The 25,935-nt window shown below is 45.8% G+C and overlaps 1 protein-coding gene across 3 annotated transcripts in view; it reads right to left on the bottom strand.

The window, feature by feature from the left end:
* man1a2 (mannosidase, alpha, class 1A, member 2) overlaps window positions 1–25,935 on the bottom strand; it is a 111,795-nt gene that overhangs the window by 75,093 nt on the left and 10,767 nt on the right. For 2 of the 3 annotated variants that reach the window (XM_076263416.1, XM_076263415.1), the window contains exon 3: window positions 10,645–10,909. In XM_076263416.1, coding sequence (XP_076119531.1) covers window positions 10,645–10,909 — 265 coding nt within the window. The remainder of the gene's footprint in view (window positions 1–10,644; window positions 10,910–25,935) is intronic. The other variant, XM_076263417.1, reaches the window with a different exon arrangement.

Genomic DNA, 25,935 nt, shown 5'->3' on the forward strand with positions numbered 1-25,935 from the left:
AGAGTGTCTGAGGGAGGGTGGTGTTGTGTCGTATCCTCGGTCACAGCGGCTCTGTGGGCTAGCAGCTAATCGGAGTTAGCGTGGCGTTAACTACAGTCTGGCCCTGCTCCCAACTCTCTTAGCGCAGCACACTCACACAAACACAATCTCACACACACACACACACACACAAACCAATACACACTCACTCAAAGACACACATACACACACACACACACACACACACACACACACACACAGCCATGTGCTTTATGGATATGCCAACAGGAAATATGAATGTTGTGAGTCAAGCATGCATGCTGTACACGACATGACAACATGTGCACAAAGACACACACACAGAGACAGATAAACAGACAGACAGACAGACAGACAGACAGACAGACAGACATAAACACATGCACACAGAGAGAGGCATCACTCAAGCACACACAATCACAAACTACCACACACACACACACACCTTGCCATGGCCACACACATCGCAAAAATACACAGGCAGTCTCACATCAAGCTCCCTCCCTCACACACAGAAAAAACAAACACCTGTGACCTACAAAACTCTCTGCATCCATTTGCAAATGCTCAACAGCCCAAAACACAAACACTTGTGTTTGTCCAACACCAGGCTTGCACACAGACAGACACACTCACTCACTCCTCCTCCACCCTCCACAAATCTTGCACCGTCTGCCCAAAACAACACCGTCTCCTCCAATCCTCCTCTGCACTCCCTCACTCTTAATGCCCTGACAGAGTGAGAGACACAGACGGGCTGGGAATGAATGTGTTCTAAGAATGAATGTGTTCTAAGAATGAATGTGTTCTAAGAGGTCATGCCGAAGGAAACCATTTTCTCCGGTTGGCTATGAAATAAGTCGTTGTGACTAGGGGACGTAGCAGGCTTTTCAGTTTTCACTGTTCCCTTCCCTGCCTTGCCATCCCCTCCTGGCCATAGAGCATATACGAGGTAGACAAGTGCTTCAACTACCTCACGATGACTCTAGCAATCTAGCAATACACCTGAAAGATGCTTACGGTTGTCAGCCATTCAGAGTGATACCAATTATCCATGTGAAATGTAATATCAAAATAAAAGCTCTGCTGCAAAATCCACCTTTTTGATGAGGGGTGTCATGTAGTGGGGTTTGCCTTGAGCAGGATAAGGCCGACTCTTGTCATTTGTGACGACGAGGGCTACAGTCAGAGCATGTTGTAAGAGAAATAGCCTCAGCGTTGAGTAGTACGTTAGCTTCAGCGTTGAGTAGTACGTTAGCCTCAGCGTTGAGTAGTACGTTAGCCTCAGGACCTGTCTGTCAGTACGTCTCATGTCCAAAGGCATAGAGCATGTCAAGAGAGGTCGAGGAACCACCACTCGTTTGAATAGAAGAGACATGATATGCAGAATGAAAAGCAAACCAAGGACTTCGGTAGTGAGCTTGCTTGGATTTGGGCTGAGCACTTCAAAGACTTCAAAGAGATTACCTGACATGTCCAAGGCAGCCTCTGAAGGTTTAGGCCAGGACAGATAGCCTCCTGTTTAAGTATAAGTATAAGTATATATACTCTTTTGATCCCGTGAGGGAAATTTGGTCTCTGCATTTATCCCAATCCGTGAATTATTGAAACACACTCAGTCAGCACACAGTGAACACACACTAATCCCGGTGCAGTGAGCTGCCTGCAACAACAGCGGCGCTCGGGGAGCAGTGAGGGGTTAGGTGCCTTGCTCAAGGGCACTTCAGCCGTGCCTACTGGTCGGGGTTCGAACCGGCAACCCTCCGGTTACAAGTCCGAAGCGCTAACCAGTAGGCCACGGCTGCCCCATAAGACCCAGATTGAAACATATCGATGAGTAAAGTGGCAAGAGAGTAGAGGTCGAGGAACTGATGGTCTTCGGAGTAAAGGGGACACGACATCTCAAAGGAAATTCAGCATTGAGCTTGGTTGGGGTTTGGGCTCAGGACTTCAGAGGCTTCAAATATACTCTGCATTGAGTTTACAACCTGGTGTGTGTTTGGACCTCCACACATCACAATGTTCAAATTCAGTCTGCAGTAAACATCACTAGCTGATGGCTAGTTTTACACACATACATCCCCCATCCCCAACACACACTAACACACACACACACACACACACACAGACACACCCCTACAGGCAGCATCCATAATGCATAGGTGCGTGATTGCTTATGCATGATAGATTTGTGTGTCAATCACACACTTTGCTGCTCCCGCCTCCTCACGTCTTATCACACACTCAGTGGTCAAGTCTCTAAACACACACACACACACACACCTCTCTAAAGCCTCTCCAATCACACACAGGCTTACTGACAACTTCATCCAATCATAGACTAGCATTGCTACATCCACTCCAATCAGGTGCCATCCCACACCAAGCTTTGGCCAATTACCACAGTTTCAGGTTCTAGCACCACCGATCAAGACGCCGGAGTGGCCACTACAATCACACACCAGCTCTAACAATCAGACAAGAGAATAGGTGCTTGCATTCTAAACACTCAGTCAGCAAACAGCACACACACACACACACACATCAAATCAAAGACCATACTGTCTTGATGCCTCTCCAATCAAAAGCACTCCCGCCCCCAGTCCAACCTCTCCAATCACCCATCTCACCCCCCCTCTCCAGTCGAACTCCCGCCCGCTCTTTCAGCCTCTCCAATCAAATTTCAGTCGCCTACACCTCTACCACTCTCCAATCACGAGGGCACTCTCTCTGGGCCATCAGAGAAGATAAGAGAGGCTGTTGTCATAAACCATATTATTCTCCAGATAAGGCATCTCATAATAACATAATTAAAAGAAAGAGAAGAGAAGAGAGAGAATAGAGAAAAGGCAAGGAAGAGGAAGAGGGGAAGGAGTGAAGATAAGAGGAGAAGAAAAGAGAAAAGAGAAGAGAAGAGAAGAGAGGGGGCTAAAGGGGGAATGAGTTACAGAGAGAGAGAGAGAGAGAGAGAGAGTGTGAGTGAGTGAGTGAGTGAGTGAGTGAGAGTGAGATAGCAACAGGCAGGAGTGTAAGAGGGGGATGGGGAGGGAGAGAAAGAGAAAAAAGGGTATGGGAGAAAAAGCAAGAGAGGGTGAGGTAGAGGAGAGGGAGAGAGAAAGAAAAAGAGAGAGAGAGAGAGAGAAAACTTAAGAGTCTTAAGAGAATGAGGGCCAGATGTACATACATTTGCGAACGTAACGTTATCAGCGCCATGGACAAACCGCAGACTGCGAACGCTGACAGACCCAAGTTTCCGTCGTATTTATCAATCGTTCAATCCTTGGTGTAAACTGTGCCTTTCTCTGCCTCTCTCCGCCCATAAACGCAATTTACGAACGTCCACAACTGAATGGCAGAGCCTACAAGCGAATTAAGTTAACTGATGACAACATTAAAAAGAATCAAACGTTTAGCTATCATGAAATAATAGCCTACCATAGATGATAAGATGTCAACGAGCAGGGAGATAATGAAGATCAGTAGTTCTACTCAAACTACTTGTGAACGTAGGCTAGGGCTGCACGATATATCTAAAATTTATCGTTATCGCGATATCAACGCTTGCGATGGACATACCGCAAAGATTACTTAATTTTCGATACATTTTCTGTGCCGCACGCATTCCATACAGTCTATGGTGTATTCACATTCTGAATGTCAACATATTTTACCAAACCGATGCTGTCATGCAGCCCTAGAAGCCCGTCCCCCACCAGTTTAGGTGTGTGGTGTTTTAGGTGTTGAGGCAGGAGCTAAGTCGTGATGGCTGAAGATAGTGAGTCAAGCGAGGTAGGCTACACTTAGGTGAAGAGGAATTGGTGACTAAAAGGAAAAACACGTCTGTTATAGGGAAATATTTTGGTTTTATGAAGGCCGACTTACAAACACAGCGCCAAATGCGTCCTTCTCCACCGTGTTCAAATAAACAATTTCTTTCGTTGTTGTTATAGGATCAGAAGATAGCCTATCTGTCTTTCACTGTCGTTTAGCCTACTTTGTTAGCCTGGACTGTGTGATCGCAGCCAGTTACTTTCACTTTCCGCTGCCCCCGTAGTCGGCATGCCGGTAGCCTAATAACGTGGGATGCGCAGCGTATGAGGTTACAGACTGGGATACTTAAGATTTTAGATGAGTGACCGCCGCGATATAGCTTAAGTACAGTAGCTTTTTTGCTAGGCCCAGCGAAGGCTGGCAATGTGGAATATTCCGCTGGTTGGTGCGCAAGTATTCAGATTGGCTGTCTATCCGTCTTTTACGAGGATTTTCTTGGAGCACATCTTCCACACAACTTCGATAGCCTAGTCAGTGGGTATCTTAGCTGTCCACCTAGGCTACATAATATACTGCTCAAAAAATTAAAGGAACACTTACAGTTTTCCACAATTGTTCAAACCAATTTTTTGAAACCTTCCACCCTTCTTTCCATTCTCAAACTACATTCACAGAATGTCTGACAGTTCTTGCAAAATAAAACACTCGCCTTAAAAGTTTTTCTTCTGCTCAGAATCAAACAGTGTCAGCACCAATCCAGTGTATGATTGAAGTGTCCCCTTAATTTTTGAGCAGTATATTTTATGTTGTTTATGTAGAAAATTATACATTTATTTCTGTAATTATACATTTACCCCCCCCCCCCCCACCCTTCAGTCTATGTTAGCAGCAAGTAGAATGGAGAAAAACATTACATATTTAAATATCGCAAGTTATATCGTTATCGCAGTACTCAATAATGTTATCGCATATCGCATGTTTTCCTAATATCGTGCAGCCCTAACGTAGGCTATGGAAAATTGGTCAAATCTAGCAAGTAGGAAAGTTTAAGTGAATGACGTGAAAGTGAAAGTAAGACATTCGAAAGGCCAACGAAAGTTAATGTTGCTTTTGATAGTAGCCTACAAAGACTTGCAAAACTGGTGCTCTAAATAGCGATTCTGTTGTCTTTGAAAGGTTCTCTTATTGAAGCATTGAACTTCAATTTGGATTAACACCTGCTTTTACAAGGCGCAAGTATTTAGGCGCAGAATAGACGTGCGCTTTCAGGAGCAGTCTTTGTACATACCGCGGAATACATAATTAGGCGCTCTTTACTCTTCCCCTCCCATCTTTTTACGCTAAACTCCCACTTTCCCCTGGATCCTCCCATGAATGCATATGCATGACATGACAATCGCAATCTGCCACTTTCAGCTCCCGCGACAGGCAGTTTGCGCTTTTACATCATTGCGGCCTGTTTGTACATACCTCGCAATGATTTTACACGCACGTTGCGAAACAAATACGCCTGAAGTGGGCGCAAAAGCGTTAGTACATCTGGCCCTGAGTCTCAGGTAGAGGACACTAAGAGAGCGAGAAATAAGACATTCTGTACAGAGCAACACTTCACCCAACTTCACCCAGCGGACTGAATAAAGCAGGACTAGCAGGTCGTGACTGGGTAATACAACAGAGATGCGTAGCACACATTACAACTTTCGCTAACTTTCACTTAGCTCATCAATATTTCATTAGCAGTGTGACCTACGGCTTTGAAAGCGCCGCGTGCACTCACTGCAAGCAAGGCCTGTTGAGCTAGACGGAGCTGGGCTGGCTGGAGTGGAATTGAATTTGTTGAGAAGCTACTATGTGGTCTCATCCACAGCCCTGCTACAGCCTCAGAGATCAATACTATACCACTACACAGCCTGGCTGCACAGAGCTTAGAAAACACACACACACACACACACACACACACACACACACACACACACAAATGTACTGACACATCTCAGGTGTGTGAATGTGTGTGTGTGTGCGCACGTCTGTTGAGTGTGGAGTGAGGTGTGCGCGTGTGTGTGTGTGTGTGTGTGTGTGTGTGTGTGTGTGTGTGTGTGTGTGTGCGCAGTGAGGCAGTGTGTGATGTGATGGAGAGGGTTAAGGAGCCCCAGTGGTGAGCAGCAGATGGCCCAGCTCTGGGGTCTCACTGCATGGGAGCTGGACCCTAAACTAACCCCTACACACACACACACACACAGGTTGTGAGTGTATTTTCCAATGCTGTTGCTTTGTGTGTGTGTAAGTTTCCATGTCCTGTGGAACTGTGTGACATCTGCCGAGCAGGAGGAGATCTGAGTGCCCTGGAGAAACACGCCCTGATGACACGACAAGCACAGAGAAGAGTGTGTGTCTGTGTGTGTGTTCATCACTTGCAAATGGATACATTTGTGTATGTGAAGTGTTTGTCGTGTGTGTGCGTGCGTGGGCGTGTACAGTATATACATTGTGTGAAAAAGTGCTCCAAAAATCGCACTTAACAAGCCTGCTTCTCCCATAAACTCACCCAGACCACATGGGCGCACACAGAGGAACACGCACACACTCGCACGCATAATAATTTCATGTAGAGATGAAGGCACATAAACCAGCACTAAGGAACTATTTTCACAGAAAACAATTATTAGCGGTAAGTGATCAGTGGAAACCAACAGCAACAGAGTTATTTAATATTCCAGTCCAACTGTGCTGACTCATGGTCCACACACACACACACACTTTCTCTCCCATACACGCTTGTGTGGGCAGGCATACACACTGACACACACACATCTCTTCTTCCCATCCCGAAAGCTTTGTTACATGTAAGAGGCCACACACACACACAGAGAGAGAGAGAGAGAGAGCGAGAGAGCGAGAGAGAGAGAGAGGGAGAGAGAGAGAGAGAGAGTCAAAAGACCACACCACACAACTCAAATCCCACTTCTCCTGCCCACCCATTATCAGTCGGCTCCATCCAAGGGCACGGACGCCGTGTACCACTAAATGCCCACATCATACCCAGCTGGCTTCGCCATGGTGCCCAGTCTTTCCACAGAGCAGCAGAAACTCGGCTGGCCAGACACCGGCCTGGCAGCGCCAACCCTACCATTTTCACCAGACGAACAGCTGACAAAATGAACCCGGAGTCCCTGCCACAGGAGGAGGAGTCTGGGGCCTCTGAACAGGCCTAATGATAAAGACATGGCATCGAGCACTTCAAATGACCAATCACTGGGTCCTGCTGCTGCAGTGGCCACTGGCCATTCCGTTACACTTAAAACATTTAATTATCAGGTCGAGGCTCTTATCCAATGTCACCTGCAGGATAGCGCACACACACACACACACACCTCTCCCCCCCTCTCTCTCTTTCTCTCAATTAAATTTTCAATTTAATGTGCTTCATTGGCATGGCGGTTCAGGTTACAATATTGCCAACGCAACTGAATAGTACTAAAGCAATAATAAAACCGTAATAATAATATAAACAAAAATATTAAATGAATGAGAAATTAAGAACGGGCTTTAACACATCGTCATGTCAACGGGACACAATACAAACAACTGAAAGCCACATGCCGCTGCCATCACCATTACAAAAGCAACCAATGGCGTGGTAAGGATTTCACCATAAACCCGCCATAGTCGTCTCGTCTGACACCAGGGCCAGAAGTGGCACCATTAGGCGTGCCCTGATCTCTCGCCATGTCTGCAGCTGATGATGAAACCCCAGGTAACGGATTCTGTGGCCGCCAGGGGTGCAGTAATCACCAGCCCTACTGCAGCTGTAGTGTGTGTGTGTGCGTGTGTGTATCAACTGGCGTCTGTGTCGGATGTCTCGCCTTGGGCCACCTCTGTAACTAGGGGCTGAAACATCACCATAGCGCTGGATATGGACGGCTGTCAGTCGGTTTTTACAACGTCTCTGCTGGTCAAGGACAAACAGCATCTGTGACCTTGCCAGTCTCACATTATCGTTCCTAGTGCCGTTTGTGAATAACGAGCAGAGTGGGTGAGGAGATAGAAAACCATTTGTTTACAGTAACCCGTGCAGAATTGGTCTAAGCTAAGGCACAGACCTTTCTGACCATCCCATAAGAAGACCGGCAACATTTCAGAAAGAAAAACTGCAATCTCTCTTCCCATCACCTTCAGAACTATAAATACTGGACCCCTTCTCAGAGATTTTCCAGATCTGGAAAAGGATATCCAAACTTTTTTTTCCTAGGCCTGGCCAGACCCTGGTAATTATAAAATTACACGACTGCAGCGCACAGCCATGAGTAGCCTCGACCGCACTATCCCTGGAGACTAACTACCAGGGTTGATTACACGTTGGCAGTAATCATAAAACTGAACTGACTCACAAGTAACTTTTAATCCAAGACCCACTCTCAACAGAGACCTTTGACTAGCACACTGCTTCAATTTACAGCCCTTCTCAGCAGACTGCTCAACGGGATACTTTTGTCTGTCTGTCAGAACTGACCGCTACTAAGAGGACAGGGAAATGACCCAAGATGACCGCAGCACTGACACGCAGGGAGGGACGGCCATAGCAGCGGTGAAAAAGCGGACGAGCTCTCCGGCACGACTCGAGAGCCAGGAGAGGAACTTATCATTCTCTGGGCTCTCTGTCCATTAATCCTTCGTTACTCTCTCCCTTTTCTCCCTGAAGGGGATCTATGTCTCTCATTCAGATGGCGTCTCGCCAACGATCGCATCGCTGGCTGTTATTCTCCGTACAGAGAGAGAGAGAGAGAGAGAGAGAGAGAGAGAGAGAGAGAGAGAGAGAGAGAGAGAGAGAGAGAGAGAGAGAGAGAGAGAGAGAGAGAGAGAGAGAGAGAGAGAGAGACTAACGCACAGATTATAACATCCGAGGAGAGCCATCGTCGGCCAGCACGAGACAAAAGGCGCTTTTAGATTAAATGGGCTGTAACTGTTTTTCGGGGAACGCGACAGCGTTTCTGAACAGACAACGGCGACAAGAGAGATAGGAGGTAATTAAGTGAGCGAGGGAGGAGAGGAGGAGAGGAGAGGAGGAGAGGAGAGGAGAGGAGAGGGCGGGGGGACTGGCGGAGGTTCGCAGACATGCTGGAGAGGAAGATTCACCACAAGCTTTCAGAGTAATCACAGAAGCACAGGGAAGGCCCATGCAAGAATGAGCGGGGCCGAAGGGAGACGATGGGTCCCATGTCTCACACACAAATAGGGTTGGGTATCGTTTGGGTTTTATCCGATACCGGTGCTAAATCAATACTTTTAAAACGGTGCCGGTGCCGAAACGGTGCCTGAACCGGTACTTTGTTTTTAAAATGTTTTAAATTAAAATGGTCTAAAGCATGAATTGCTTTTTTTTTTATTGATAAGACAAATTTGAACATGAAATTGAACTGTTATATTCAATTTACTATCAATATCTCATTGCTCCTACGAATAATACATTTAAATGTTAAAACAGCTTGCCATGCATGCACACACAATGGTGAGCTCTGCTTTTAAGTTTACCCAGTGTAGGCGGTTGGCCATAATGTATGTTAAAACCGCTTGCCATAAAACTGCCAGGTCATGGACAACGGCATTTGCAAACAAGCTAATCTAACAGGGACTCTATTTTCCAGTTAATTCAGTGTGTTCCCAAATGCTTCAAGAAATGTCTTGTCTTAACCCATAACATGCAGTAGTTTTGAACATGTTAGGCTACATGTCGGTGTTGAAGTGTTTAGATTCCCAGCGCTAGCCTAGTATTTTAACAGCAACTATGGCTTTTCGCTAACACCAGTCAGCTGAGTTTAATTAGCGATAACGTACGGAGATGGTTTCGTAGCCTCTTTGACAGCTCAGTGACATCAGGTATGTAACCTACATGTTTTTGCCAGCTAACTTTTAACATGATCTTCATATTCATTGTGATGCTATATTGGCCTCATGCACATGAAAGATTAATATCATGCCATTATGTTGTTTAACACACCGTGAAATAAAGTTTTCACCTTACAACTTTGCTGATAACATTTCAAATAAATGCCAGTTAGCGCATTAGCGAGGATATTGTGTATACTGTTGATGTTGTTTCATAGCCTTTTGCTTGTGTGTAGTTAGGCCCACTGCTAGATTTTGACAGGAGCTCGCATGTCGCTTTAAAGTAAGCTACTTGGGCTCACTCAAGCTGTCAAACACTGTCCACTCGCCTATGTGGTGCACCCCTCTGGTTTATACATCCAGTGTTTATCATATGTTAGCTAACTGTATCTGGATGTGTTGCTATCAGAGCAAGACGTTAGAGATGGCGCATGACATGCAGTGATGCCTCGTATAAAAAAATAAAATAAAAAAAAACGCTATTTAAGCACCGAAATGAGGAACCGAAATCCACGTTGTTATTCGATGCAGTTACTACCGTTTGTGTCGGCACCGGTGCCATATTAGAACCGTGTTTCGGTGCCCAACCCTACACACAAACACCACACACACACCTGCATAAACAAACATGCAAAAAAGCATATTTTTTTTGCATGTTTTTAAGATAAAAATCTCTCATATTATAGCATAGCATATTTTTTTTGCATATTTTTAAGATAAAAATCTCTCATTCAACAGAGCGCAAATAAAGTAAGAACACACCTGTACCTCTACTTCATCGGCAATTAAACAACGCTACACCAAGTGTAGACCATCCCCTCTCACACACACACACACACACACACACACACACACACTCAGCAATCAAACAAGGCTACATCAAATTCAGACCACACACACACACACACACACAGCAATCAAACACACACACACACACACACACACACCTTCCCAGCCCCTGCATCCCCTCACCTCTCGGATCTTGTCCCTCTTCTCCTTGACGTCCGGGTCAGCGGGGTCTCCGTCGTTGATGCCCAGCAGCTTGGGCAGGGGCACTGGCGGCAGCGGCTTGGGCCCCCCATCCCGGCGCTTCAGGTCCTCGGCCAGCTTGCTCTTCTCCGTCTGGATCTCGGCGTGGAGCTCCTCCTTGGACTTGCGCAGCTTCTCCTTGGCCTCCTGCAGCGCTCGCTCGTGGTCCGCACGGATCTTGTCGCGCAGGCTCTCTTCCTCCTGCCTGCTCCAGCACAAAACAAACAAACAAGCAAATATGTCAATAAAAAAAACACACAAACAAAGTTCACATATGAAGTCATTCGGTAGACATCTCATGTTGAGTAGATATTCTGAATCACTTTACTCGTCAAGCCTGCCCCCACATCACCCACCCACAAACAGACATACATGTGAATAAACAAACAAACAAATAAATAAATAAATAAAACAGATAAGCAAAACGTTTGAAGTTCACATATGAAGTCATTCAGTAGACAGCTCAAGTGTCTGAGTAGATATTCTGAATCACTATTCTTCTCCAGCTTGCCCCCCCCCCCACAAACAAACAAACGGATGAACAAACAAATGCTTATCGTTCACATATGAAGTCATTCGGCTCAAGTCTCAAGAGCAGACAGTCTGAGTCACTCTTCAACTCTACCCCTTCCTCATATACACACACACACACACACACACACACACACACACACACACACACACACACACACACACACACACACACACACACACACACACACACACACACACACACACACACACACACACACACACACACACACACACACACACACACACACACACACACACACACACACACACACACACACACACACACACACGTCAGTTGTGCTTGCTCCCACACATGCACCACAGCAGATAAACACAAATAAATAAATAAATAAAACATACATCTGAAGTCATTCTACATGACTACAGACATTCCATCACTTAACACACAACCTCGCTATATTTTCCTTTAGAAGGTTTCGTTTGAATCATTTGGAAAAAAGTCTCGCTTCAGATTCAATTTCAATTGTCAGTTGCATAACCACAGGCACAATGACGGCAGCCCTGGATCAAATTCAAATCCTTCAGATGTTCCATTTAGAAGCCCAGATCCGTAATCACTAGACCACCATCACCACCAAAACTGTAGACAATAGACACACATGTAGCCTATAATCCAGTGTACTGTGGGCTAGGGGTGGGCGATATATATCGTCTGCGATAATATCGTGATTGTTGTTTTAACGATGTGCAAATTTACATTATCAAGTATTTAAATTACTTATGGGGAAAAAACACTCAAAATCACACATTGAAACCCCATACATTCACTAAATCCAGGAGGTGTATGCAAGAGAAGCCCCGTTGCAGCAGAGCAAGTGTCACATGATCGATAGTGGGTCCACGTTGTCACACGCAGGCTTAATGTTTATTTTGTGTAGCGAGATCCAGACGAAGCCTACTTGGGATTTTGTGCAGCTACTTCTGTTCACGTAGCATTAATGAGAGTAACATTTTTTCCTACATGGTATTATATGGAGAGAAAACATTTGCCTTTGAGTATTTTAATAGTCAGTTGTAAACAAAGAACTCTTCTCATGTAACCCTTTTGTAAATGGACTGAAGTTTGCTCTAAATATCTACATGTATCGATTATGCTAACCGTTAGCATCTCTATGGGATTTCTCATATACATTAGCCATAAGCTAACGCATTAGTTTCTATTCTGTAACTTGGAATGCTAGCCTACATGATTTCTCTTAAGGTGATGATACATGGGGCAACTTCTTGAGCAATGTTGCTGGGCAACCACATAACCAGTTCCATTTATTCTGATTGGATAATCATGACAACTTGCCTACTGATGATTAAAGTTCTCCAGAAAAGAAACTGTTGCCCAATATCAATGACAAAATGCCAGAACCACAATAATGAGGAACATTGCCCAGCAACATTGCTCAAAAAGTTGCCCCATGTATCATCAGCTTTAAACATAACATCGAAGGAAATAACTAGATGTACTCTGTTGGTCTGCTTAGTTTTACAGTGAATCCTAAGTAAAGGTTTTTGAAAGGAACTTCAGCTTCAGACTGTTGGGAAACTGTTAGGCCTAGTCATCTTTAATGTAGCTGGCTAGACCATGTCATTGCCACACACACACAAGTGGGCAAAATTGGAAATGTGTCATAGAGTGACAATGCATTGGTTGATTTGGTTAAAAAGTCACAGGATAGGTTATTGGTTATTATTGTATTGATGCTATTCATAAATAATGAGCTGTAAAGTAATTCAGACTTCTACAATTTTTTTAAAGGATATCGACTAATTATCGTTATCGTCAAAATCACAAAACATATCGAGATATTATTTTTTGTCCATATCGCCCACCCCTACTGTGGGCCTTGGCAGCACTGCTAACAGTGTGAGTGAGGGCTTTGTGTTGGGCTGAACCTCCTGACCACCACAGACAATAACGGGCAGCTGGCCACAGGAAGAGGAAGTGAGCTAGCCTAGCAATCCATCTGATAAGGTCACTGGGCTAATGAAGCTTTCTGTGTGTTATATAACACACACACACACACACACACACACACACACACACACACACACACACACACACACACACACACACACACACACACACACACACACACACACACACACACACACACACACACTGTACTGCATTACATGAGGTGAAGTTTAGGGGGGAAAACAGCCCCTTTGTGCAGTTGGGAATGAACACTGAGCTAAACCCTGAGATATACGTGACTTGACTAGCCCACTGCTTAGTGCCTATGGATTTGTGTGCAAGACTGGGTGTGTGTGTCCATGTGTTTTCTCCTGTGTGTCTGTATACAGTCTGTGTGTGATACTGTACAGTGTGTGTGTGTGTGTGCTCAGCTGCTATGCTCCAGTTGATGGGGAGGCTCCAGCTGCTGCTCCTCCTGCTGAGATGCATGCATGCAACATGCCACACGATCATACAGTGAGTCATCACCACAGCCCGGCCCCTCAGGAGCATATCATGCATGCATCACACACACACACACACACACACACACGATGCATATGACACACACAATGCATTGACCCTATGCATCTCTCTCACACACACACACACACACACACACCCCCCTATTAGGGCTGTCACTTTACGTTCGAAAATCGATTGTACAATCGATTGGACCAAACAACACAAGTTTCGAAAACTAAAATGGGGAATCGATTTTAACCAAATATTTACACTATTAATTTTAAACGAAATAAACAAATAAAAAAGATAGATGTAACAAAATTCACAAACAAGAATATAAGAATATAAAAGAATTCCGAAGTGCAGTAAGCATTGCGAAAGCTAAAAAGAAAATTCCCACCAATTTTACGCACCGGGAACAGCTGTTTCAATCAGCTGCTGTGCTGCTCGTGTTTTGCCAAAAAATGGAGGACAACGCGATCAACCTGTGCGACATGTAGAGAGACGAGTGATAGGCCCTAATAACTTGAGGAGATGTGGAAGTACTTCGGATTTTTGGTATATCAAACTATGGAGAAGAACAAAGCGGTAGGCTACGCAAACTGTGCAATCGAGTTCTACGTAGGCGAAATTTGTTTGACATTTCTAATCGTAAACACAGACACAGCTACGTTGAAGCCTGCAGTCATGTCACTGATGTAATGGCAGTCCACTCGGCTTACTGGTTTTCGAGAATGTTGCACTTCTGTTTGTCATTGTGCACGAAACTTCACGCCAATAAATCATCAGAAATATTGCTGGCTTGCGTCTTCAAGCGCCCTCTGTACGTTCGTCCTAATGCCTGTTAGTTGTTTGTGGATTGGCCTATATTTTGCGTTGAAAATGGAAGCGTCTTTAGACATAAAAAATCGATTTTACAATCGATTCAATGAACACTTATGTCTCAAAAATCGAAACAGGATTTTTTCACAAAAGTGACAGCCCTACCCCCTATAATGTTCACTCACCTCATAAATGGCTATAAATGTGTGTGTGTGTGTGTGTGTGTGTGTGTGTGAGAGTGTGTGTGTGTGTGTGTGTGTGATTTTAAACCTACTACTACATAAGAAATACTCTCTTACAAATACACACACACGCTTCTTTAAAAGAGGTCAAAACAGTATTAAAAACAGGTTCTTTGGTACACAAAGATGTTGTAGGCTCTGCTATGAAAAGGAGGTCAGTGGTATAGACGGCCACGTCAGCATCTTTGTTCAGACTGGCCACTGGCTGCTTCGGCCTCCTCCCTCCAGAAGCCTCAGGCTAGCAGTGGGCCCTTGGCCCAGGGAAAGAGGACACAGCAGGGAGGTTCGACACTCAACACGCGCACCCCCCCCCCCCCGACATGCAAGGCTATGGATGGAGGTTGTGGGATAAAAACAGAAGAAATGAAAGCAAACAACCAACCACACAAACAAGGCCACTCATCAACAGCAACAAAAAAAAATTGGCCTATTGTGTAACATCTTCCCACTGAGCCCAGTAGTCAGAGGAACCGTTTCCACGGCGCTCTGTAAATCATGATTTTATAAATCATGCCGGCACTTAAGCACCAGCCAAATGCAGGATGGAAACATCAACATCAACTCTCAGAATTTAAAAATAAAAAAAGTACAACGTGTTATGCAACATCAGACTCATAACAGTCATAAATATTTATACGGAGACGTGTCTAGTGAAGTTAATTGACAGAAAATGTGTTTGCGTTGGCCTGGGCTTCAACCATTAGCATAACTGCGGGGGAGAGGGGTACACACTCCGAGACACTAACGAGCATCGATCTCAGGCCTGAATCTCTTTCAACACACACATGCGCACACACACACACACACACACACACAGGTTCAAGCACACACACACACACACACACACACACACTCACTCGCTCATACACACTCCTCAGCAGGTGTTTCAGACCCATGTGGATGTGGTCATCTGCACGCAGCGAGTCTGCTTGATGGGATGCTGGCTGGACATCCGGTGGCCCTGATCTGGCCAGGCTCTATTACAAAGTGTGTTTTCCATTTGGTCAGTGGTGAGGGGGAGGTTAAACACACGATCCATAAATGCCCAAAGGCAGTGTGTGTTGCGAATATATATGAGTGGTGGAAAGAGTAGGTGTGTGAGAGCACTGAGAGAGACTGTGTGTGTGTGTGTGTGTGTGTGTGTGTGTGTGTGTGTGTGTGTGTGTCTGTATGGGTGTGTGTGTACAGTACATACTTTATCTGCATACAAGTGTATGAATATGGACACAATTTTAGGTATGAGGACAGTGCAAATGTGTTGCTTTCAGTTGTTTGAGTGTGTGCGTGTGCATACGTGCATCTGTGTGTGTGTGTGTGTGTGCATCCGTGTGTGTGTGTGTGTGTGTGTGTACGTGCATCTGTGTGTGTGTACATCCGTATGTGTGTGTGTGTGTGTGTGTGCATCCGTACTGTATGTGTGTGTGTGTTTGTACGTGCATCTGTGTGTGTGTGTGTGTGTGTTTTCTAATGGATGTCATGCAGGTCCAAAAGGCCACACAGATGACTGTAAACACCAATAATCCCATAGCACATTACAATCGCCTGATGTGCTGCGGTCTAATGTGTATGCAAGCACTCTCGTCGTTGCTAATGGATTCACCTACAAATCTGCCACCCTTAGCACTTCTCACCCTCCCTCTCTCCATCCATCACTCCTCTCTCTCTCTCTTTTTTACATGTTCTCTGCATCATTCGCTCAGCATCATTCTCCCTTTTTTCTCCTGTCGTCACTCAATCTCCCTGGCTCTCTCTCTCTTTCCCTCCCTCTTCCTCATTCAGTTTTCTAAGTCTATCTCTCTCTCGCTCTCTCTCTCAAACCATTTGCTGAGCCATTCGCCGTGGTGTCGTCACAGTGATTTCAAGCGCGGCTCATAATGTCAAACACGCTATTAGGAGCATGTCAACATCTGCCCGACTCAATTAGCCTCGCCGAGACGCGGCCAGACACGACCAATCAACCGGCAAAGCGCCACATCGGCAGCATCTGCACGGCGGCCCCCCCCCCCCTGCCTCAGCTACAAATAGCCATTCTCCAACCAAGACACCATCAGCCTCACTCCTGCTAGCTGCATGCTAGGGCAACAGACAGAGGTGAGATGATGAGTTCAGGGGAGCGTACAATTGACATCTCTATTCCTAGAAACCCTATCTTCGGTGTCCCATAAGGAGTAGGAACACGTAAATAGAATAGAATAGAATAGAATAGAATATACTTTATTGTCATGCCTGCATGAAAAGTGTCTTTGGTCTCACTGGTAAGAGTAGTAGAAAGCACATAGGAAACATACAGTAGAGTAGACACCATAGATATATATACATAGATGATTGTATATATATCTATGGTAGACACATAGTAGACACATTCATTCCATTACACATAGACATCCACAGGATTGACACAGCACATTACATGTACCCCCTCCCTCTAGCCCCCACACACACAGTTTTGATTGATATTATTCTATCATGATCATGACATTATTTCTTTTCATTCTATTTTCAATTAATATGTTTAATTAAAAAGTAAACCATGAAATACGTGACAGACATAATGTTACAAGCTTTCATAATGGATAGGATAATAAAGGTCCCTAGCAACATCAGATATTCTATACAGTGTTCTATATAGAGGTTCCCTAGCAACATAAGAAGTTCTATACATCCCAGTGTTCATGTGTGCTCTAGTCTTCCTAATGCTCAGTGGGATAAAAGAGCAGGGTGCAGCTCCACACACCCTTGTTCCTGTTGTCTTGTGAAGTGTGGGCTCTGATGCTGCACTCTGAGCCTGTTCTGACAGACACCAGGCAGGTGCAAACACACACACACACACACACTCTCTCTATCCCACATACACACTAAACACACACACGGCGGCAACATGGAGGATGGAGCGAGCCTGCCATGGCAACAATGGCGTAGCCAAGAAACGTCTTTTAGCCATGGCAACGCAATATGAGAGAGCGATATATGGATGGAGAGTCACAAGATAGAGAGAAAGAAGGAAAAGAGGTGGGAGGAAGAATCAGAGAACAAGAGAAAGAGAAAGAGAGATGTGGGAGGCATTGTCTGAGGCTTATTCAGACAATGGAAGTGGCCCCTTCTCTTCCCTTCTTCACACATAAAGAGAGGAAGATGTATACGCATGGCTCTATAGTAGGGCTGCACAATTCATTCGTTTTAATCTAAATTTAGCTGTTAGCTAATGACAAAGGCTGTGATTAATAGTGCAGCACACAACTCTGTCCAATGGTTAATCTTGTCACATCTATGATTCTTAAATTCACGTCATCTTCCTTGTGTGACAGACAGTGAAGCTCACCCGACAGGAGTGCTGTGCAGAAAGAGAGAGAGAGAGAGACCACAGACTCATTACCTTGACCCTTTACACATAAACATGCCTGCAAGACCCCCCCCCCCACACACACACACGGAGCTTTGGGGTGATTTGAAACCTTACAATTAACAAGAGCAGTTTCTACTGGGATCAAATGTCACAAAGCAGTTTTAGGGGCCAGAGAAGTCAGCATCTCTGACAAGCTGGACAGATCAGCCCTGCAGTCCCTCACAGTGCATGCACGCACACGCACGCACGCACGCACGCACGCACACACACACACACACCCCCACCCACCCTCTCACCCACATACAAACACACAGTCAGTCCCCCCACTCCTTTCTCTTTCTGAACACACACACACACACACACAGGCCAACAAAACTGAACACACACACACACACACACACACACAGGCCAACAAAGCTGAACACACAGCCGCACAATGAGTCTCCTCAGAGCTGACCGAACTGACAGCTACATATAGAGACCTACAACACAAACACACACACACACACACACACACACACACGCACACACACACACACACGCACACACACACACACACACACACACACACTAGAGTAGGGCTGTCACTTTACGTTCGAAAATCGATTGCACAATCGATTGGACCAAACAACACAAGTTTCGAAAACTAAAATGGGGAATCGATTTTAACCAAATATTTACACTATTAATTTTAAACTAAATAAACAAATAAAAAAGATAGATGTAACAAAATTCACAAACAAGAATATAAGAATATAAAAGAATTCCGAAGTGCAGTAAGCATTGCGAAAGCTAAAAAGAAAATTCCCACCAATTTTACGCACCGGGAACAGCTGTTTCAATCAGCTGCTGTGCTGCTCGTGTTTTGCCAAAAAATGGAGGACAACGCGATCAACCTGTGCGACATGTAGAGACGAGTGATAGGCCCTAATAACTTGAGGAGATGTGGAAGTACTTCGGATTTTTGGTATATCAAACTATGGAGAAGAACAAAGCGGTAGGCTACGCAAACTGTGCAATCGAGTTCTACGTAGGCGAAATTTGTTTGACATTTCTAATCGTAAACACAGACACAGCTACGTTGAAGCCTGCAGCCATGTCACTGATGTAATGGCAGTCCACTCGGCTTACTGGTTTTCGAGAATGTTGCACTTCTGTTTGTCATTGTGCACGAAACTTCACGCCAATAAATCATCAGAAATATTGCTGGCTTGCGTCTTCAAGCGCCCTCTTTACGTTCGTCCTAATGCCTGTTAGTTGTTTGTGGATTGGCCTATATTTCGCGTTGAAAATGGAAGCGTCTTTAGACATAAAAAATCGATTTTACAATCGATTCAATGAACACTTACGTCTCAAAAATCGAACAGGATTTTTTCACAAAAGTGACAGCCCTACACTAGAGCGAACCCCAAATACACACATTACACACACAAAGCCTTATACAGCATGCCCAACACACAACACAAACACACATCAAACACACACAAAGCCTTATACAGCATGGTCACTGACAACAAGCAGATCCATGACATGACAACACACACACACACACACACACACACACACACACTCAAATCTCTCACAAGAGGCCCTTCACAAGACCCTTTACACAGCAGCGCATTGAGCTTTTGTTTTGCGGTTTCTCTCGTCTCATTCTGAAGCTTACCCTAAAGAGATGAAGAGAGAGAGAGAAAGAGAGAGAGAAAGAGAGAGAGAGAGAGGGAGGCAGAAAGACACAGAGGGAGAAAGAGAGGAGATCGGGAGGCAGAAAGAGGGAGAGGGAGGAAGGGAGAGAGACAGAGGGAAAGAGAGACTTTGAGAGGGTGAAGTGACAGTGAGAGGGAAGAGATAGAGAGAAGATGGAGAGAACAAAAGAGGAAAGGAATTGAATGAGAGAGAAAAAAAGGGAGGATAGAAAAAACCCCCCCCCCCCCCCCCGCCCCCTTTTATCATCTTGGGCTAGCTGGAGGTTTTCTGCACTGCCAGACCTATTAGCAACTGACAGGAGATGTGATAACAGAGACTCCCTTACGCTCTAATATCTGGGCCTAGACTGACACACACACACACACACACACACACACACACACACACACACACACACACACACACACACACACACACACACACACACACACACACACACACACACACACACACCCTCCCTTTTGTTCTTGTGGCGATGACGATGGCGATTATGCTGCTGCATTATCAAGTAAAATTTCTGTGTGCAGTGCAGTTCCAGTGGACAGTGCAGTGCATGAGGTGCAGCGGGCAAATGATGTGTCCGCCCGCTGGGCCGCTGGATCACAGTGGCGTTGTGGTGGAGAGGCACAGTGACCAGCAGAGCTGATTTAAATGTGAAGAGGCTGAAATAAATGGGGTCGCAAAATAAGGATCTGATGATCTGATGTTGGCCCACAAACATGCACACACACACACACACACACACACACACAATACAAAATACCCCCAGAGAACTAACCTGAAATACAATCTCATTCTCTCAGTCTCTCTCTCGGTCCACACACACACACACACACACACACACACACACACACACACATCTCCTGAGACTCAACCAGGGCGAGCCACTCTCTCCTCTATTCACATTAGCGTGCGCCTGGGGAGACTTTGCCTCTTCGCTGCTGTCCTACACCCATAGGCTGCCCACAACTCCACAGAGAGTTCCAGAAAGAGTCCTCTCAGACAGGCAGGCACGCAGACAGCCATCTCAACAGACAGACACTCATACGAGGGAATGGGGGAAGTTTATAAAACCTGTAGTGAGTTATAAGACGTAAATGACAAGCATGACGAGACGACTCTGCTGTGCTCATCTCACTATGCCCCCCCCTTCCCAGGTGTGTGTGTGTGTGTGTGTGTGTGTGTGTATGTGTGTGTGTGATTACCTGGGTCCTTTAAAATGCAGCCGCCACTTTGTTCTGCCCTGTTTACGCTCTGAATCTGCAATCTGCTTAGAAGATTGAGCAGCTGCTCCTTTCTCTCCATCCATCCCTCTTTCTATCTCTCTTTCCCCATCTCCCTCCCTCCCTCCCATCTTTCTCGCTCTCTCTTTCTCTGTACCTCCTCCCCTGTGGAACACCCTCAGCCCAAAGGAGACACATCAGTGCAGTAAAGAGTGGGACTGACACACACACTGACACAGACACACACACACACACACACTGACACACACACACACACACACACACACACACACACAGAGTGCACAGGCAGCCACACATGTAAATACAAGTAGCACACAAACAAACACAGCTGCACCACAGGGGTTAGAGAAGACCCCCAGTTAGGGTAACAGCGAGGAACTAGAGAGAGAGAGAGAGAGAGAGAGAGAGAGAGAGAGAGAGAGAGAGAGAGAGAAAGAGAGAGAGAGGTGGAACACCACAGAGACAGCAAGTCATGGCGTGAGAGAGAGAGCATGTGGGAGAAAGAGAGAGAGAAAGAGAGAGAGAGAGAGAGCGAGCTTTGATCTGACGATGAAACACACAGAGGTGTGCCGTGAAGCTCCGTGCCTTCTGGTGGGTGAGTGGGGGTTTTGAGCCATAATGGCTGATCTCAGACACAGTTGCTGTGGGGTGTAGAGCCAACATGGCGTCTCCTCAGACATTGTTTCAGTGGACTGCAGGGTCTCTCACACAGACAAGCCCATCATGCATTCCCGAAATAAGCAAGAGGAAACACAGCTGAATCCCCTTTGGGTTAAAGGTATTTTCCCCTGAAAATGGCTTTTCATAACTGTACAATAATCCCCATGAAGTTAACACTACGGCGAAGAGCCAACGCAGGGGTCCCTTGGCTGGAGTTTTGTTATAGTGCAGAGCCAAAGCAGCGTTTCCTGAACAGGCACAGAACAATAACAAGAGTCCCTCAGATGGCAACTGCAGGGCACAGAGCCAAAATGGAGTCCCCTGTTGTTGAGTTTCTGTGAAGCACAGAGATCCGTAATGGAGTCCCCGAGATGGAGTTACCGCCTGGCCTAGTTCACCCCAAGGCAGAAACAATGCCGCTTAACTGCTCAGATTTCCTTTATTTTATTCTCTCTCTGTCTCTAACGCCTGGCCCAACCTCAGGAAGGGAGAGCGTGAGCGAGCAGGCCGAGGAGCTGGTCCGTGTGTTTGTTTGCTGGCCGTCTGAGTGACCCCTCAAGCGGAGAGCGCTCCTGGGAACAGTCGGCCGACGCTATCGGCTCCCGCTGTGGCCCTCTAAGTGGGGCCAGTCAGGCTTCAGTGGCCCTCAATGCCACACTGGATGACCGGGTCCCTTCAAACACTCTCAGGCTTTCCTTCTTTCCATCATTTCTTCTCTTTCCCTCGCTTTCTTGCTAACTACGCTGTCTACACTGGCTCTCAATATGTTTTAGAATTGTTTTAAACGTTTACGGATTACTTTTAAAGGAGAAATCCGGCCGATTTTTACATGGATCTTGATCGCAAGATGTCGCCGAATACTGTCAATAGGAAATATAATGGCCAAAATCGGTGCTACCGAACTGGAGTAGCTGCAGCTAATGGCCAGTACTCCCATTGAGCTACAATGCTAGGTCTGGGGGCATCTTTCCTATCGACAGTACTCGGCGACGTGTAGCGATCAAGATCCATGTCAAAATCAGCCGAATTTCTCCTTTAAGGCTCTTTATGGCCTCTCTCCCAGTTATAGATCTGACCTGTTTGTGCAGGTGAACATAGCACTTACTTTGAGATCTTTGGGTGGAGGATTTTTAACATTTAACTTTCAGAAGCCCAGCTAAAAACTTAAGGGGACAGATCATTTGCCGTCATGGCCCCAAGGCTCTGGAAGGAGTTGCCTGAAGAATCAATATCATCCTTTAAGTCTCTCCTTAAACCCACTTTTATCGCCTTTCCTGACTTTGTTTGAGTTTAAATTTATTTTGATCTGTCTAGGGTTCATTTTTATTAAAGGCTATTAAAGGGACCTTCTTATAGATGATTGTATTGTTTTTACATCTAAAAGTGTTTTTGTTTTTCTTTGATGCTTGTATGGTCCGCTTAATTTAATTGTTTTTATTTTATAACTAATTGCTTTTGTTTGTTTTCTTTTGAAATCTAATTTTTTTTTTTTATTATTCTGCCTTTGTAAAGCACTTGATAACTTGATTTTAGAAAAGTGCTCTATAAATAAAGACCATTATAATTATTATTGCCTATAAATAAAGACCATTATAATTATTATTGTCTTAATCTTTCTCCCTTCTTTCCTTCCTTCTTCTAGTCTTCTTTCTTTTTCTATCTTTCTCTCTTTCCCCCTCACTGGTTTCCCTCCCTCTCCGGATGTCTCCTGTTAAGTATAAGTATAAGTATATAAGTATATATACTCTTTTAATCCCGTGAGGGAAATTTGGTCTCTGCATTTTACCCAATCCGTGAATTAGTGAAGAAACACTCAGCACACAGTGAAGTGAAGCACACACTAATCCCGGCGCAGTGAGCTGCCTGCAACAACAGCGGCGCTCGGGGAGCAGTGAGGGGTTAGGTGCCTTGCTCAAAGGCACTTCAGCCGTTCCCACTGGTCGGGGCTCGAACCGGCAGCCCTCCGGTTACAGGTCCGGAGTGCTAACCAGTGGGCCACGGCTGCCCACTGTTGTGGGCTCTCTTCCTGCTCTTCCTCCTCCTGCTCTTCCTCCTCCTCTCCCCTCTTGTGGTCTCTGGGTGTGTCCTGGTTTTGTGCTGACCCATTTGGCTTAATGAAGGATGGCAGTAGGAAGAGAATGCGCCAGTCCTTGTGTGTGCTGAACAGTGCCTGTGTAAGACCAATAGACAAGTGTGTGTGTGTGTGTATGTGTGTGTGTGTGTGTGTGTGTGTGTGTGTGTGTGTGTGTGTGTGTGTGTGTGTGTGTGTAGTTGAGGGCAAGATTCTGTGCAGGTTTGTTAAACGTGAGTGTGAAGACTAGGTTGTGTGCATCTCTGTGTGTGTGTGTGTGTGTGTGTGTGTCAGACTGAATGTGTGTCTGCACTTCTAACAGGCCTCTGGGCTTAGTGTTACAGCGGGAGACAGTCACCTGAGATTTTGTCACAGGATGGCTGCCAGATATCCAACTCACTCACCTACATCCAACACTTCCAGAACGTTCCGCCAGCATCACTCTCAGACTCCCATCCAATAGTCTCCATCCCTCATTCTCTTTCTCTCTGCCATCCTCTCCCCATCTCTCTCCCTCGCTCACCTCACCTGCTCTTTTCTTCTTTCGCTCTTTATGGCCCTTATGGCCCCCGTCCCTTTCATTCCACCATTTTATCCCCGACACCATCACTCATTCTGTTCCCTTTTGGAACTTATTTATCTCACTCCTTTTCAATCTCTTGCTCACTCGCTTTCTCTCTCTCTCACCCACACACAATCTTACAGACACTTAGGCACACACACACACACACACACACACACACACACACACACACACACACACACACACACACACACACACACACACACACACACACACACACACACACACACACACACACACACACACACACACACACACACACACACACACACACACACACACACACACACACACACACACACACACACACACTAGTCTTTACAGAAGGCTCGGCACCATTACACCGCAGAAGTTGATGGACAGAGACAAAGTGATATATTCCAACAAGCCTGAGAGATGTCGACTAGCACGGCAGAATGAGTGAGCTAACCCGAGGAAAGGAGAGGCAAACGAGCGGAGGAAAAGGAAAATTGATGTGAACATCACAAAAAGAGAGAGAGACCGAAACGACCAAGTGGAGTAAATAGCAAGGCAGCATCGCCTCACTCCTAAATATGCAAATCTTAAGAAAAAAAACATTGCAGTTTCGCAGCGACCCAAATAGTCACTTCTCAGTTTCATAGCCCCATCAGACACGGCCTTTTTACTTCTGATGGACGTTCTCTGGCTTCTCGTTTCTCACTTCCTCACGAGTGCGTAAGTGACTCCGCCGGCGGTTTGCGTCTGCATCTCTCTTCAGTTCCTGTTACTGCGGTTACGGCAGTAACTCGCTGCCACGGCATCGCGGCCCGAGAGGGGTCACATTTAATCGCCAAGGGAACGGTCCCTCATCCAATTCACTTAGAATACCACCCACGTCTGTTAATACACGCAAAACGCGCACTCGGGCGAAGTCACCCTTTGACCTTGGCTTTGATTGGACCGAAATCTCTCTCTCTCACTCCCGCCTCTGAGCGGTAAGGTCAGGAGGCATCAGCAATATCCCATTTAACAGCATATGAGAGATTTACAAGGGATAAGGGAGGCTGGAATCAGGGAGGCGAGGGGAGGCGAGGGGGACCTGCACAAGCTGGACTGGAGTGGACTGGCTGTCAGAGCCCTGGCTCAGGTCTGGCACCCTGGTGGGTCAGACTGGGAGGACGAGTGGAAACTGGCATGCAGAGTTGGCACCGAGAGAGAGAGAGAGAGAGAGAGAGAGAGAGAGAGAGAGAGAGAGAGAGAGAGAGAGAGAGAGAGAGAGAGAGAGAGAGAGAGAGAGAGAGAGAGAGAGAGAGAGAGAGAGGCTGTTGTCTTAGGCAAGAATCTGGGTGCATTATTCATGTACAGACACACATACTGTACACACACAGGGTCAGCCTTGACCGCTTAAACACACACTTAGGGGCAGTAACAGATACGCCATCATGCATTACAGTGCACATAGTGTCACATAACTTATTTGTGGAGCCCAAGAGCTCCAGCTCAGACATGTTAGTAAGGGGCTCTCACCTCATACTGAAAGCATGAGTCATCGCAAGCACCTGACACACACACACACACACACACAGACACACACACACACAAACAGACACACACACACACACAGAAAGATAAA

This window comes from Alosa pseudoharengus, unplaced genomic scaffold, assembly GCF_046254945.1.
Source record: "Alosa pseudoharengus isolate Yale_2024_CS ecotype anadromous, Long Island Sound unplaced genomic scaffold, YU_APseudo_1.1 YU_APseudo_1.1_scf_3, whole genome shotgun sequence".
Taxonomy (NCBI): Eukaryota; Metazoa; Chordata; class Actinopteri; order Clupeiformes; family Clupeidae; genus Alosa; species Alosa pseudoharengus.